The 16,388-nt window shown below is 38.3% G+C and overlaps 1 protein-coding gene across 4 annotated transcripts in view; it reads right to left on the bottom strand.

Moving 5' to 3' along the window:
* DNA2 (DNA replication helicase/nuclease 2) overlaps positions 1 to 16,388 on the bottom strand; it is a 50,500-nt gene that overhangs the window by 17,947 nt on the left and 16,165 nt on the right. The window contains exons 5-10 of one of the 4 annotated variants that reach the window (XM_058543321.1): positions 15,367 to 15,498; positions 10,070 to 10,289; positions 5,702 to 5,819; positions 4,742 to 4,907; positions 3,089 to 3,283; positions 244 to 474 (exon numbers count right to left, since the gene is read on the bottom strand). In XM_058543321.1, the coding sequence (XP_058399304.1) occupies positions 244 to 474; positions 3,089 to 3,283; positions 4,742 to 4,907; positions 5,702 to 5,819; positions 10,070 to 10,289; positions 15,367 to 15,498 (1,062 nt within the window). The remainder of the gene's footprint in view (positions 1 to 243; positions 475 to 3,088; positions 3,284 to 4,741; positions 4,908 to 5,701; positions 5,820 to 10,069; positions 10,290 to 15,366; positions 15,499 to 16,388) is intronic. The other 3 variants (XM_058543322.1, XM_058543324.1, XM_058543325.1) reach the window with 3 other exon arrangements.

Below are 16,388 nucleotides of genomic sequence, written 5' to 3'. Positions count from 1 at the left end.
TAGAGACAGAAAGGAAACTGGTGATTACCGAGAGCTGGGGGAGTGACTGCTGAAGGGTACAGAGTTTCTTTCTGGAGTGCTGAAAATGTTCTAAAATTGATTTTGGTGATGATTGCATAACTGTGTGCATGTACTAAAAACCACTGAACTGTACACTTTAAATGAATGAACTATATGGTATGTGATTTATATATCAATAAAGCTATCACCTGCCCACCCTGCAAAAAAGGAAGGTTTCATTACCTGTCTAATAAACAGGTTACTGTTGTCATGTTAATCTCCTTCACATATCCCCTAGACAAAGCAAACAGTGTTCTCTCTTCTCCACTTAAAATAATTCTGTCACCTGCCATTAGATTTGTGATAGGTATGGCACCATTTTTACGCTGGAAATTATGTAAATACTGTCCATCACAAACGGTTCTCACGTGTTCTGTTCTAATCAGGTTTCCAATGCAGCTGCCACTCTCCTCCCTATGAAAGAAAGAAAGAGAAAGCTTCCATTTACATCACACATACAAATACTGTATTTGCATTTTTCCACAATTTACTTGTTTATCTGACTCCTGGAAACTCTAACGCTAATACTGAGACTGTCATTTCTACATTTTCCACAACCTATACTAAAGTGTTAGAAATGCTGGATCCGCGTGGCTTAGCGGTTAAGTGCGCGTGCTCCGCTACTGGCGGCCCGGTTTTGGATCCCAGGCGCACACTGACGCATCGCTTCTCCGGCCATGCTGAGGCCCCGTCCCACATACAGCAACTAGAAGGATGTGCAACTATGACATACAACTATCTACTAGGGCTTTGGGGAAAAAAAAAAAAGGAGGAGGACTGGCAATAGATGTTAGCTCAGAGCCGGTCTTCCTCAGCAAAAAGAGGAGGATTAGCATGGATGTTAGCTCAGGGCTGATCTTCCTCACAAAAAAAAAAAAAAAAGAAAAGAAAAAAGAAATGCTAAGGAAACATTCTCTCTATTAGTTTTATTTTTTTATTTATTTTTTGTGTGTGTGAGGAAGATCAGCCCTGAGCTAACATCCATGCTAATCCTCCTCTTTTTGCTGAGGAAGACCAGCCCTGAGTTAATCTATTGCCAATCCTCCTCCTTTTTTTCCCCTTTTTCTCCCCAAAGCCCCAGTAGATAGTTGTATGTCATAGTTGCATACCCTTCTAGTTGCTGTATGTGGGACGACCCCCAGCATGGCCAGAGAAGTGGTGCGTCCATGCGCTACCGGGATCCGAACCTGGGCCGCCAGTAGCGGAGCTCGTGCACTTAACCGCTAAGCCATGGGGCTGGCCCCTCTCTATTAGTTTTAAAATAACCTCTCACCAATAGACCTCTAGTTAAGTGCTAGGGAGCACCTCCCTTGTTGCACCCACAGGCAGGGATCTCTGAATGATGATAAGTATCAGCACTTTGATCCTTGAATGATACCCCCACCTCCTGTGTTGACACACGTAACATTACGGAAGACAAACTCTAATAACCTGTTCCTGAACCTGATGCGAAGAAAATAGTAACCCATTTCCTTAGTGGTTACAAGAGAATTTATAATTATCGTTATTAAAATAATGGCAAGCAAAGTGATAATTCCGCTGCTTCTAAGAAATAAGCATTAAGCATTTACAACCTCTCAGGCACTACTATTAAATACCATACAACTTCAGAAGCTCGCTGGCACGTACACTTGACATATTCACTGTACTTATGTAGCCTATCAAAAACTACTTATACTTTCTCTGTGTAATGTTTCCTTGTGTTAAAGTCTAGCACTAAGGAAATAACGATTCAATTATTTCTAAAGTCAGATTATTATCAATATTCATCCTGGAAAGAAATAAACGGATCAAAAGCAACTAAATGTTACATAAAGAAAAATACCATGCAAAGATATATACAAATACAACTTTACAAGTAACTTGTGAAAAGTGGATCTCACAACCAAAACTACAATGAGTAGTAGTTTTGGCTATAATTAACAAGACAGGAAACAACAAGTGTTGGAGAGAATGTAGAGAGAAGGGAACTCTCATACACTACTGGTGCAGCCACTATGGAAAACAGTATGGAGATTCCTCAAAAAAATTAAGAATAGAACTACTATATGACCCAGCTATTCCACTACTGGGTATTTATCCAAAGAACATGACAACACAAATGCATAAAGACACATGCACCCCTATGTTCACTGCAGCATTATTCACAATAGCCAAGGCTTGGAAGCAACCTAGGTGCCGAATGGATAAAGGGAGGAATGGATAAAGAAGCTGTGGTATATATACACAATGCAATACTACTCAGCCATAGGAAACAATGAAATCCGGCCATTTGTGACAACTTGGATGGACCTTGAGGGTATTATGCAAAGTGAAATAAGTCAGAGGGAGAAAGTCAAACACGGTATGATCTCACTCATAGCAGAAGATAAAAACAACAAACAATCACATAGAGACAGAGATTAGATTGGTGGTGACCAGAGGGGAAGGGGGGAGGGAGAGGGGTGAAAGGGACAATTAGGGACATGTGTGTGGTGATGGATTGTAATTAGTCTTTGGGGGGTAAACATGATATAATCTACACAGAAATCAAAATATAACGATGTACACCTTAAATTTATATAATGTTATAAACCAATGTTACCGCAATAAAAAAAAAATGGATCTCACAAAATACAAGACTGACCAACTTCAGAAAATTTGAATCTGTATCAAAACTTACTAAAAATATAAACTTTTAAAATACTAGTATTTAAATGATTAAAACTTCATTAATTTGCACTCTACCAATATGCTAAAATTCACCTTATGATATACTCAAGTTTATATTCTTTTCACTGATGAAAAAGGATTTACTAATAATTTTTAAAATAAAATTTCTTGAGGCATATCTAACCTACTGAAAATAACTAACAGTGATGCTCCACTTCGAAACAATTCATTGACAGACATCTGGAGTTGACATGAATAAATGAAAGGCATGTCTTTAACTTGCTACATTACCTGTATTTGTCATGAATTCCAAATGCCATCCCATTAACTAATCCGAATTACTAAAGTTCTATTACGTATTAAATGGATCACTTACATTTCTGAAGCAGGCATTAACCATATATTTTGGTGATTCTTTTTATCATCCTTTGATTGTGACTCCAGGGTTAACATTAGACACCAAAGACTGAAATACTCTAAGTGTGTAGGCTTCAGATGCTGAGTTTCTTCTTTTATTTTGGGCAGCATGCCAATCGGGACTGAACTGTCGTCCATCTGTTGTTCAACTGCTCTAAAGATAAAGCTCCAAGTCAGAGATGTTATAAAGCATTTCACTGGCTGGCTAGGAAATGAGGTATTTCTAAAATAAGTACACGTACATAATGATCATCATAACTTATAACCATAGCCCCTAACTTTCTTTATAAGTCATTTCAACATTTCATAAGCCAAATGGCTTTTTACAAAACAAAATACATAAGAAATTCAAAACGGCATTATTTTGCCTTCAATGACTACCCCACTAACAACTTCTTAAGTTTGGTATACTCTAGCCTTTATTCTTATATGTAGCAAGTTTTGGTTTTTTGTGTGACTGTACTTCCCAAAATCACAGTATTTGTACATCCAGCTCTGTGCCATAAGAAAGTCAACATAAAAACATGAAGAACTGTGTGGAGAATCAATTTTGCTTAATACTGATTTTTAAATTTTCATATAGAAACAAGTATGCTACAGAATAGCATATAAAACACTGAGAATAAGACAAGATTTTAAAAAAGATGTGCTTGTACTATAGGCCCAGACTTCCCATGGTTCACGGTCCTCTGCCATTAAGAGATCCTTTGATACAAGACATTTAAAAGTCCTTTAGGGCCGGCCCCGTGGCTTAGCAGTTAAGTGCGCGCACTCCGCTACTGGCGGCCCGGGTTCGGATCCCGGGCGCGCACCGATGCACTGCTTCTCTGGCCATGCTGAGGCCGCGTCCCACATACAGCAACTAGAAGGATGTGCAGCTATGACATACAACTATCTACTGGGGCTTTGAGGGAAAAATAAATAAATAAAATTTTTAAAAAAAAAGTCCTTTATGTGAATTTTCAGGCTGAATTAGAACTTTAGTTTTGATTTGATCTTGTTTCCCAGTCTGTACTTACATCCAACTACTTTTTTGTGTCCTTCAAAACTTTCATTGGCCTATGAAGGTATAAATGTATATGACTGTTTATAAGACAGTTAATAAACCTCCCATATGTACAAAAATAGACATACATAAACAAGAGGAGTCCATCGGATCATATCAAAGTGTCAATCTGAAAGAACCAATTTCCCTGTTTTTAACTACAAAAGGCCTGAAATTAAACTAGCAACTAAGAAATGGAACACTTCTTGAAACATCATTTAAGAAAAGTTGTACTGTATTCAAAACGCCCATACTACATCTTTCTTAACCAGATTCCATAAGTCCTAAAATTATTTCATTTCCCCAGAAACTACAAGAAAAAAAGATTAAAATTTTGGAAAAAAGTTTAAAAAGCATTCTATTATTCCCCAAGGAAATAGGCTTGTTATAAAATATGAAATAACTGTGCTTTTTTTTTTCCTATTCCTTTCATTTTAGAACTACTATACACAAAGAAAAATAACTAAAGTGAACTCATCAATGCCAGATCAGCCAACAATGTTAAATCACTTTGAGTTGAGTGCATACTTAACTGGAATTAATACTTTGGGAAGACCGTGTGTTTACCTGCTATAAAGAGCACAGTTGCCTATTTGGGAACAATATTTACAGGTTTGCTGTTCCTCAATTATTTGTGGCAAAGGAGCAAGCTTTGTCTTCTCCTTCTCAGTAGCAGATTTGCTAATTCGGTGAAACAAAGAAAATGCCATCTGGTTTCTTAGCCTTAATAATTCTATGGGGAAAAAAAGGGCAGGTGTTTTTAAAGAATTAAGAGATATTTATTATATATCTATTCCATCATATAAGTGAAACTTTAGATTTAAAAACATAAAAAAAGTAAAGAAAAACATTCGTATTTCCCACTTCACTAGAATAACCACTGTTAACATTTTGGTATATTTCCTTCAATTTTTGTTTACTTAATAAGTTCTTTAAATAATCACGTATCTCATAACTAGTAAATATTGTGAAGTTGGTGTTTTATTAGCTGAATGCTAAGATAAATATAGCTATCTAGAATGTCTCAAATATAAGATAGAAAGTTTAAAATAAAGTTTTGTATAATAAAATTTTAAAAGGTTAATGTTTTCAACTATACAGTATTTTGTTAAAATTTCTTTTAAAAAATACCAAAACTACAGGGGCCGGCCCGGTGGCGCAAGCAGTTAAGTGCGCGCACTCCGCTGCGGCAGCCCGGGGTTCGCTGGTTCGGATCCCGGGCGCGCACCGACGCACTGCTTGGTAAACCATGCTGTGGCGGCGTCCCATATAAAGTGGAGGAAGATAGGCACCGATGTTAGCCCAGGGCCGTCTTCCTCAGCAAAAAAAAAGGAGGAGGATTGGCGGATGTTAGCTCAGGGCTGATCTCCTCACAAAAAAAAAAAAAATACCAAAACTACAAATTACAACTTGTCTTAGGCCTAGCAAGTGCAGTGAGCGATTGTCAGGTATAAATATGTATCACAAAAAGCTGAAGAAAAAACAAACAAAATCCAGAGAAGTAAAATTGAGAGAAAACAGCTCAACCTCTTTTATCAAGATGTTTGGCAGGCACAGGGTACATCTGGCCAGTCTTGAGGTAGAGGAGCAGGCCGGCCTCTGGGTCAGCTCTTCTCTCTTGGCTTAGCAGTGTGTACAGAACAAGCTGTAAAAACGTTGTACATTTTGTCAAATAAAACTTCAACTTTCTGTATCTCTATACATCTTTTGCAATCAATACACATTGTAATTTTAAAGTCAAAAGGTCAATTAAGCTATTTCCATTTTGAAAATAACATGAGCCAAATTAGCAAAGGTAACACAATAAACTCAATGTCAGATATTTAATTTCCATGAAACAAACATAATTTTTGCTTCTCAGTTTTACATAGACAAAAAAAAATATTTAGAACTTTTCTTAGTAAATATTTAGGTTTCCAATAAATTAAAGAGGGAAATTAATCAAACTATGTTTTACATTTTCAAGTTAACAGTCTTTAGACACTATTTTCCCTGTTTAAAATAAGTGAACTAAACATTAAAATGCATATTATTTATGTCATAGTTACTGTGACAACTAAATGAGACTAACTCTACAGAGTTTACTGTTTTTTCCAGAGCATGAAGCATCATTAACTGCATTAAGTTTATGTGCTGCTCTTCAGAAAAACCATCTAAGACAAGTTAGAAACAGCTCTTTTTTTTTTTAATTTTATTTATTCATTTATTTTTCCCCCAAAGCCCCAGTAGATAGTTGTATGTCATAGCTGCACACCCTTCTAGTTGCTGTATGTGGGACGTGGCCTCAGCATGGCCAGAGAAGCGGTGCGTCGGTGCGCGCCCGAGATCTGAACCTGGGCCACCAGCAGCAGAGCGCGCACACTCAACCGCTAAGCCACGGGGCCAGCCCAGAAACAGCTCCTTTAATTCATGAAAACACCTTAGCAACAAGAGCAACTCATTTAGTTAGAGTCATATACAACCTAACAACAAGCCGAATTGTTTTCCAAATGATCTCCAAGATTAAAATATTAAATGATTTATGAAGGCCCAGTCTTGAAATCATAAAATTCCAAAATACCAAGACCAGTAATTATAATTAACATGCCTAAGTATAATGTCAAATTATAATTATATTCTTGTTTTCTAAGCTATATTTAAAATATAATGATTAATTTATAGAAGGCAAAAAGTATTACTTGCAGTATAAATATTAATTATACCTATAAACTCATCATTAAGTGCCCAAGACAGGCTTACAAAAAACAAAAATACATTAAATTCAATTGATTTTTGTTCTTTTGCTCCTATCAAAAATAGTGGTGCCTATGCAACTAATAAATGTAACAGAAATATAGAAGAAATCCTAATATAAATAACATAATAATCCTAATATAAATTTTTCAAGAAAATACAATCCCAGATACCTCAATGTTCAAAATATTTACAGAAATACTCACAGTAACCCCAAATATCTACAAAGTAAAATGCAGAAACGTTCAGTCTCATGAAACAATCATGCCAAAGTCTGATATTTTAGCTTGATATCCTAAATTCAACTGTATACAAAAGACTTTTACGAAGGGCGTTGCTTCAACATCTGAGCCTATGAAGCACGTTTTGGGAGGTCTTCTTAAAAGCACCCTACTTGTGGTCCCTTATACAGCAAAGGTACCAAATAAAACTTCTTAAAATTAAAGTGAACTCATAAATGACAAGGGTAGAGCCTTGGGGCTGTGGACTGAAGCAGTCCTCCAAAACTAATGGTCCTTCCATGTTAAGTTTTTTACTCCATGGGAACTGAAGCAGAAGGAAGAGGTACAAAGGACTCTGCTTCTGGGACTTACTAGACGGGAAAAATGTCTGAAATGAAATTCCCTTAATATTATGATAGAAGGAAGTTGCATTAAAAGTTTACAATATTAGTATAATTCAACTGTATCACAAGTTAATAGGTTTTTGTGAGCTGGTTTAGGGATCACAGCTCCATATAATATTTTTCTTTTAGAAAATATGTTTCAAATGCCAAATTACTGACTTACAAAAGAACTTCTGGAATACAATCCACTTATAAACATCTTCCTAATTGAAGGTAGTTTATAACTTAAGCTTTTTCTGTACTACCAGAGTGGAAAAGTCAAATCTTCTAAGAGGGGAAATCTATTTCTTTCCTCATCTCCAATACCTATATAACGCAATGAATTACTATAATTAATTCTTTAACGTCTCCTTGTTTCCTGCACAATGAATATGCAATATAAACTCCAATATTTTTGTTTGAGCCTTGCTCTAGTAAATTTCCTCATTTTTTTAATACAAGAAGTATTATTTTATTCTCAAAGTTCTTTGTGCAGCTTCTCTTCTTGCAAAGATGAAAGTTCCAACTGAAGAAAATTAAACACAGTAATATTCTTTGCCTTGAAGGCACTACAACTTAGAGCAGCAACCTTAATAAGGACAAGTCTTTGAATCTAGACCACTTTAGATGTGAAATGCTTCTATATTTCTTTCTTTTAGCATTCTGAAGTGATTTCAAACTTGTCCTAAAAAAATAAGTAAAGGGCCGGCCCCGTGGCTTAGCGGTTAAGTGCGCACGCTCTGCTACTGGCGGCCCGGGGTCGGATCCCAGGTGCGCACCGACGCACCGCTTCTCCGGCCATGCTGAGGCCGTGTCCCACATACAGCAACTAGAAGGATGTGCAGCTATGACATACAACTATCTACTGGCGCTGTGGGGGAAAAATAAATAAATAAAATTAAAAAATAAATAAATAAGTAAAAAATTTTCAGTTGCACATACACAGAACACATTTCTTCACATCTCTGACTTCAAAAATAGCTTTTCTTCTATCTTGGCATGATTCTCCTTCTTCAGGGCTGTCATCTAGCTAACTCTTTAGTTGATAATCTCAGCCATTTCTGTATTACCCAAGTGAAAAATTCAAGTCTTCTAACAGGGGAAACCTATTTTTCCCTCCACCTCGAATACCTGTGAACCCAATAGTAGCTGAAACAACAACAAGGTTGCCTTACTGTTCATTCCCAAACTGAAAAGCTTTCACGAAAACCTCTGGTGTCTGGTACACAATTAAGAACGCCAAGAAACACTTAATAAGAGAAAGACTCTTCAATCCCTGATTCTACAATTCAGTATTTTGAAATTGAATCTTATTTTATATAAAATCTCCTGAAATAATATGTGAAATTCCAAGGGCCAAAGAAAATTTGAGTTATATTACAAATGCTGTTATTCGTTATATTATTTATTCCCTTAATACATACTATACCATAAAAACACAATAATATTACTATCTTCTAGTCTTATCTTTGCTGATTTAAAAGTGTCTAGAGGGGCTGGCCCCGTGGCTTAGCAGTTAACTGCTCGCGCTCCGATACTGGCGGCCCGGGTTCGGATCCTGGATGCACACCAACGCACCGCGTGTCGGGCCATGCTGAGGCAGTGTCCCACATACAGCAACTAGAAGGATGTGCAACTATGACATACAACTATCTACTGGGGCTTTGGGGAGAAAAAGGGAAAAAAAAGGAGGAGGATTGGCAATAGATGTTAGCTCAGGGCCGGTCTTCCTCAGCAAAAAGAGGAGGATTGGCATGGATGTTAGCTCAGGGCTGATCTTCCTCACACACAAAAAAAAGTGTCTAGAACACACATCAGACTGCCAATGTGGAAATGGGCAGAGGGAATGGAAATATTCAGAAAACAAAATAGAACTTTATGTTAAATACTTTGATTTGTTAAGTCACTATAATGAATATAAATTTCAGATACTTTTGAAGGACAACACAAGATAATTATATTTATCAGAGAGAAGAAAAGATGATAAAAAACTTGAATTTAACATAACGATAAGACACGGCCCTTATTTCATTTTAGATAAACATCAATAAAACCAGAGTAAAGGTTGGAAATAAAAGAATAAATTTATACTGATGTTTCCTAAAGAGTATCCTATGCAGATGTTACGTGAAAAAAATAGCTCCATGGTAAATTAGCTTTAGGAAACATTAGGTTAAACACAGCTAAAACAAATCGTATTACTTTAAGATTTTTCAGAAACTTTAACAGGGTAATGTGCATCATAAAATCTCCAAATATACTTGGCTTTCCCTTCCCCCTGTACATCGCCAAGAAATTCCTTTTTTAGGAGCATCTGTTTAGTTTGGCAGCATAAATTTGGCAACACTGGTTCAGCTGTTGTATTTCTTTGCTGGAGAAAACTTTCTGCTGCAACCATGTATACATTTATAAAACAAACTGAGTACTCTGGATGTATCACAAATTGAAAAGTACTACAGGAAACAAATAAAAATTACCTGAATTAAACCAAAATATATAAAGCAGACTACATTTTAAAATATATTAAACATTCTGACAATTTTCTTATTAAGATTTACCTGACTACGGTGTTCAATAGAATTTGATTCTTTGCCAGTTTTAAGTTCCAGTGGCATTATCTTATATTTCGTTTTACATCCTCGATGTATTTTCACACCAACTGTAACATCTATTTTGCCCTTCAATCCAAACCTAGGGGACCAAATGCTTTCTTCAATATCCAGCGCATTTACGACCTCAATATTACATGTTGAATTATTGCTACTACCATCACTTGGCCTAAAAAAAAAAAAATTAGAACACTTAGCTCATTTCTCATCTGTTGGCATTGACTCTATTGCATACAGAGAATGCAGGAATGGGAAAGAGTCTACATATCATTATAACAGCGATTCTCAAAGTGCGGTTCCTGGACAAGTAGCATCAGCATCGCCTGGGAACTTGTTACAAATGCAAATTCTCAGGCCCCCACTCCAGACCTGCTCAGTCAGAAACTCTAGGTAAGGCCTAGCAATTTAACAAATCCTCCAACTGACTCTGATGCACACTCAGGTTTCAGAACCACTGTCTTGTAGGCTGTAACTCATGTAATTTAAATTTTCTTAATATTTATCATCTGTCTCTTTCAGTTCATTCCTATTACAATCTTCCTAACTCAGGCCTTTATTTCCTCAGGCCTAGATTACTACAACAATCTCACCACTTGGACTGCTGGAGCCAAAATACCAATCTGAGTATTCTGATATACAATTATTACACAGATTAATACACAATGGCTTGCATGTGGTTGCACTCTAGGTAGCAAGGGATGTGTTCCTTCATGTAACACCATATTAAAATGCAGAAGAATGAGCTGTCTTTCTCCATTATCTATGCAGCGTGGGGCTTGAACATCCAACACATCATCCCTACACCCCCCTGACAATCCTCAGAGGAGTCATGAGCTCCTACGCTTACTCATTATTTTCTTCACTTAATCATTAAATGGATCCATCTCTGTCACCATCAATATTTAAAACTAAGTACTCAACATTGTTTTTCATATTAATAAAGAGGTTCTGATTTTAATATCTTAACTGTTAAATAAGCCAAGAGCACAGGAAGGAAGAAAAAAAGGAATATGTAAATGTTGAAGCAATTGGAAGAGATGAAAATAACTTTTAAAGCCACTTACACTTCTCTTATCTAAGATTTACTCATTTTCAGAGCAGTAAGTTATTCTGTAGAAGAAAAGTCAGTTAAGAGTTTTTATTTATTAATCCTATTTAGACTCAAAGCCATATAAAATATTAAATCTAATGGAAATCTTACATGAAAAGGATAAATTTTCTGGTAATAAAACATATATCATATAAAAATCAAGATTCAAAAAGTATAAGAATTCTGGCTGTTAGAATACATGATTTAGTTGACTTCAGTTTACTAATTTCACGTTTTTTTGATCAGCAGCGATTTCTGAACAAATGAGAATATTTTCTAAGAAAAAGAATACTATCTTCAGCAATTTTTTTTCTTAAATCTGTTTCAGGATGCTTCAAGTATAATCTCCAGGAATATATGTATACTTCTGCAATCTTCAAAAAAGACAATAGAGGAATTCAGGGAAGTCACACTTACCTGAAATTTCTTAAATATTAATCTGTTTTCTCTCACCAAATGTTATTTGATCATGATATGTATTCAAATATTATATAAAATAAAGCAAAAAATTTATAAAGTATCACATGTATACTTAAAAGATGATAGGTAATGAAATTTTTAACATTGCTACTAAAATTCATTCCCCTAGAAAAAGAAGTAATATGATTTTAGACCTAGATCTGTGGAACAAGTATTTCAACTTAACTACTATGATTTTAATCAACATAACGCTGTAAAACTCCTTTGAGAACCATCTGATGGAGACTATAGCATCAAGAAGATGATGAAAATATACATTTATTACTTATGGGTGACAAAGGTTGTCTCTTTAAATGGCTTTTAAATGTCTCACCCTTTGCTTTAAAGTCTCAAGTTATTTATTTTTTACAGACTAGCTATAAGCTGCTGGGAAAACGATGCAAGCTAAGTACGGAGGAGTGCCTCCTTCACAGACAGACAAAAAGAAGATTCCATCGCGGGGCTGGCCTGGTGGCGCAAGTGTTAAGCGCGCACGCTCTGCTGCGGTGGCCCAGGGTTTGCCGGTTCGGATCCCGGGCGCGCATGACGCACCGCTTGGCAGGCCATGCTGTGGCGGCATCCCATATAAAGTGGAGGAAGATGGGCACGGATGTTAGCCCAGGGCCAGTCTTCCTCAGCAAAAAAAAGAGGAGGATTGGCAGATGTTAGCACAGGGTTGATCTCCTCACACACACACAAAAAAGCTTAAGAAGATTCCATCGGAAATAACTGAAACAAAGAAAAGTCTTGTACCAAAACATAAAGATGAGAACACTGGGCTTGGAAACAAGAGATTCCTTATTCTAGGCTCAGCTCTCCCACTGGTTTTTCATGTAAAACCTGGACAAGTCACACCACCTCTCTGGACCTCAATTTCCTAATTTGAAATCTAGGACTTGATCTCAAAAATTCGTCTCAGGTCAAACCACCTCTGTGGACCTCAATTTCCTAATTTGAAATCTAACACTTGATCTCAAAAATTCGTCTCAGGTCAAACCACCTCTCTGGACCTCAATTTCCTAATTTGAAATCTAGGACTTGATCTCAAAAATTCGTCTCAGGTCAAACCACCTCCGTGGACCTCAATTTCCTAATTTGAAATCTAACACTTGATCTCAAAAATTCGTCTCAGGTCAAACCACCTCTCTGGACCTCAATTTCCTAATTTGAAATCTAGGACTTGATCTCAAAAATTCGTCTCAGGTCAAAGATGACTCTGAATCCCACCTTTTCCTTGGCTTCTATGACACACTTCTTCCAGGCTACCCAGTCTCTTGCTGGTCCACCCTAAGCCTCCTTCGACGGATTCTACTTTCTCCCTCTGTCCTCATACACAGTTACCTCCCAGGGTTCCATGCCCCTTCTGTTGCCCCATATGTTTCCTCTCAGCAACCCCTCCACTTCTATGTTTTCAATTACCACTAATGCACTGAGTTCTTGGAAGGCTGTAGACTCGCTGTAACACCAGTAACTAGCATGATCCTGGGCACAGAGACAGCATGTAATACATGCTTGCTGAATAGGTAAGTCCATGAGTCTATGAGAAAATGCAGCTTATCACTGCAGAAACAAGTAAATTTTTTTCCCCCCAAAGCCCCAGTAGATAGTTGTATGTCATAGCTGCACATCCTTGCTGTATGTGGGACGCGGCCTCAGCATGGCCAGAGAAGCGGTGCGTCAGTGTGCACCCGGGATCCGAACCCGGCCTGCCAGCAGCAGAGCGCACACACTTAACCACTGAGCCATGGTGCCGGCCCAACAAGTAAATTTTAACCAAAAGAAAATACATGCAGACAAAATGCTAAAACAAACAGTAAAAGAAAAGCTAATATCTTTTAAAACAACAATGAAAATGGATGTGCACCACAATTTAAAATCTCAAGTGGGCCAGCCCCGTGGCTTAGCGGTTAAGTGCGCCCGCTCCGCTGCTGGTGGCCCCGGTTGGGATCCTGGGCGCGCACCGACGCACCACTTCTCCAGCCATGCTGAGGCCGTGTCCCACATACATCAACTAGAAGAATGTGCAGCTATGACATACAACTATCTACTGGGGCTTTGGGGGGAAAATAAATAAATAAATAAAATTATTAAAAAAAAAAAGTTATTCAGATAACAAAATGTCATGAGATAAAATATTGAGAATATTGAGAAAGGGTTAAGAATATTGATATAAATGGAAGTTGTGCCTATTTAAAGAAAAATAAAATGTTGCCTGTTTAAAAAAAAGGGAAATCAGATCAAAACCCTCTGCACAAACTCTCCAGTGGCTTCCCATCTAATCAGAACAGCAGTCAAAGTCCTGACGTGGCTTACAAGGCCCCAGGAGAGCCACTTCTTTTTTGTTTTGTTTTGTTTTTGTGGGGAAGATCGGCCCTGAGCTAACATCTGCCAATCCTCCTTTTTGCTGAGGAAGACTGGCCCTGGTCTAACATCTGTGCCTATCTTCCTCCACTTTATATGGGACACAGCCACAGCATGGCTTGACAAGCAGTGTCTCAGGTGCGAGCCCGGGATCCGAACCCGGGCTGCCAGCAGTGGGGCGCGTGCACTTAACTGCTACGTCCCGGGGCCGGCCCCAGGAGAGCCACTTCTGCTCCTTCCCAGCTCACTCCACAACAGCCACAATGGCAGGTGTGCGTCACCCACAGGGCTTTTGCCTGAAATGCTCTTCTTGGAGATAGCTGCATAGCTCCCTCCTTCATTTCTTTCAGGCTTCCACTAACTGCCACCTTAACAGAGAGGACTTTCACGACCATTCTATGAAAATGATATGTCCCATCACCACCACCACCAACTCTCTTTTCCTTGTTACCCTCCCCATTATTCTACATGGCACGGACCACAATCTGGCGCCCCGTTACTTGTTCAGTAGTACAGAAGCTCCGTGGAGTCACTGGCTTTTTTTTTCCCCTACTATAATCCCAGCACCTAGAATATTACTTCCCAGAAATTAGGCATTCAATAAATATTTGCTGAATGGGTGAATAACAGAAAAGAAAAAAAGTATTACCTATAAATGTTTATCAATGCTACTTTAAGGGGAAAAAAAGTAAAAAGCAAACCAAATGCCAAATAGCATTAAATGGCTAAACACAGTATTTAAGCATATAGCACAAATCCATGACACAGTCTATATATGATAGTAACAGAGAGAAATACATATGAAATTAGGACCCCCAAAATATTTACAAATTGATTATTTTATTCAAAAACATACCTACAGGGGCCGGCCCCGTGGCGCAAACGGTTAAGTGTGTGCGCTCCGCTGCGGCGGCCCGGGGTTCGCCAGTTTGGATCCCGGTCCCTGGCGCGCACTGACGCACCGATTGTCAAGCCATGCTGTGGCGGTGTCCCATATAAAGTGGAGGAAGATGGGCATGGATGTTAGCCCAGGGCCAGTCTTCCTCAGCAAAAAGAGGAGGATTGGCAGATGTTAGCTCAGGGCCGATCTTCCCCACAAAAAAAAAAAAAAACAACCTAACTAAGAATTAGAAGATTTTATTATAATGAAAATAGAATCTTCTATTCATTAGATTATTTTTTGTCCTGGAAAGATACTCAGGAGTATAATTTATAAAATAAGTAAACAAAAAGGCTGGTTGTAATAACTTGACCTTTACAAGGCTTTAACGCAACATACAGAACAGAATCCTGGTCTAAACATATGAATACCGTATAAACAAAACAGGTTTCTTACAGAGAGAACTGCATCTGCGGGAAGTCAGCTGAAGTATGTTTACACATGAAATCTCCAGCCCATTTAGAAAATGAAGGCAGATACTCCTCTACGTCTTGTTTTATTTCATCTTGATTCAGATTTAAGCGGTACCTGCAAAAATAAGAGACTAAATATGAAAGTATAAATATTTAAAAAGTAAATAAGGACAAAAATACCGAAATAAGCAACCCAAGTACCCATCCACTAATTAATGGATAAACAACGATAAGTACATACAATGGAATATTATTCAGCCTTAAAAGGAAGACAGCAGGGTGCCGGCCCAGTGGCATAGTGGTTAAGTTTGCTCACTCTGCTTCAGCGGCCTGAGGTTCCCGGGTTCGGATCCCTGACGCGGACCTACACACCGCTCGTCAAGCCATGCTGTGGCAGGATCCCATATAAAGTAGAGGAAGATGGGCACAGATGTTAGCTCAGGGCCACTCTTCCTCAAGCAAAAAGAGGAGGACTGACAACAGATGTTAGCTCAGGGCCAGTCTTGCTCACCACAAAAAAAAAAAAAAAGGAAGACAGCAGAGCCCTATCAGTGCTCTAAAAGAGCTGGTTCAGCAAGCAAGGCAAATTTAGCAACTCTGGCTCTGCCAACATTGCTTCTCCTGAGCACAATAGCAACCTCAAGTCGAAAGATAAACCTCACCTCTGTCAGAATGGCTGTTATCAAAAAGACAAGAGGGGCCGGCCCCGTGGCTTAGCAGTTAAGTGCGCGCACTCTGCTACTGGCAGCCTGGGTTCAGATCCCAGGCGTGCACCAACACACCGCTTGTCAGGCCATGCTGAGGCAGCGCCCCACATACAGCAACTAGCAGGATGTGCAACTATGACCTGCAACTATGACATACAACTATCTACTGGGGCTTTGGGAGAAAAAGGGAAAAAAAAAGGAGGAGGATTGGCAATAGATGTTAGCTCAGGGCCGGTCTTCCTCAGCAAAAAGAGGAGGATTGGCATGGATGTTAGCTCAGGGCTGATCTTCCTCACAG

Source organism: Diceros bicornis, chromosome 6, assembly GCF_020826845.1.
Source record: "Diceros bicornis minor isolate mBicDic1 chromosome 6, mDicBic1.mat.cur, whole genome shotgun sequence".
Classification (NCBI taxonomy): Eukaryota; Metazoa; Chordata; class Mammalia; order Perissodactyla; family Rhinocerotidae; genus Diceros; species Diceros bicornis.
The sequence above is the reverse complement of the archived record's forward strand: the minus strand, read 5'-3'. Positions and strand labels throughout refer to the sequence as shown.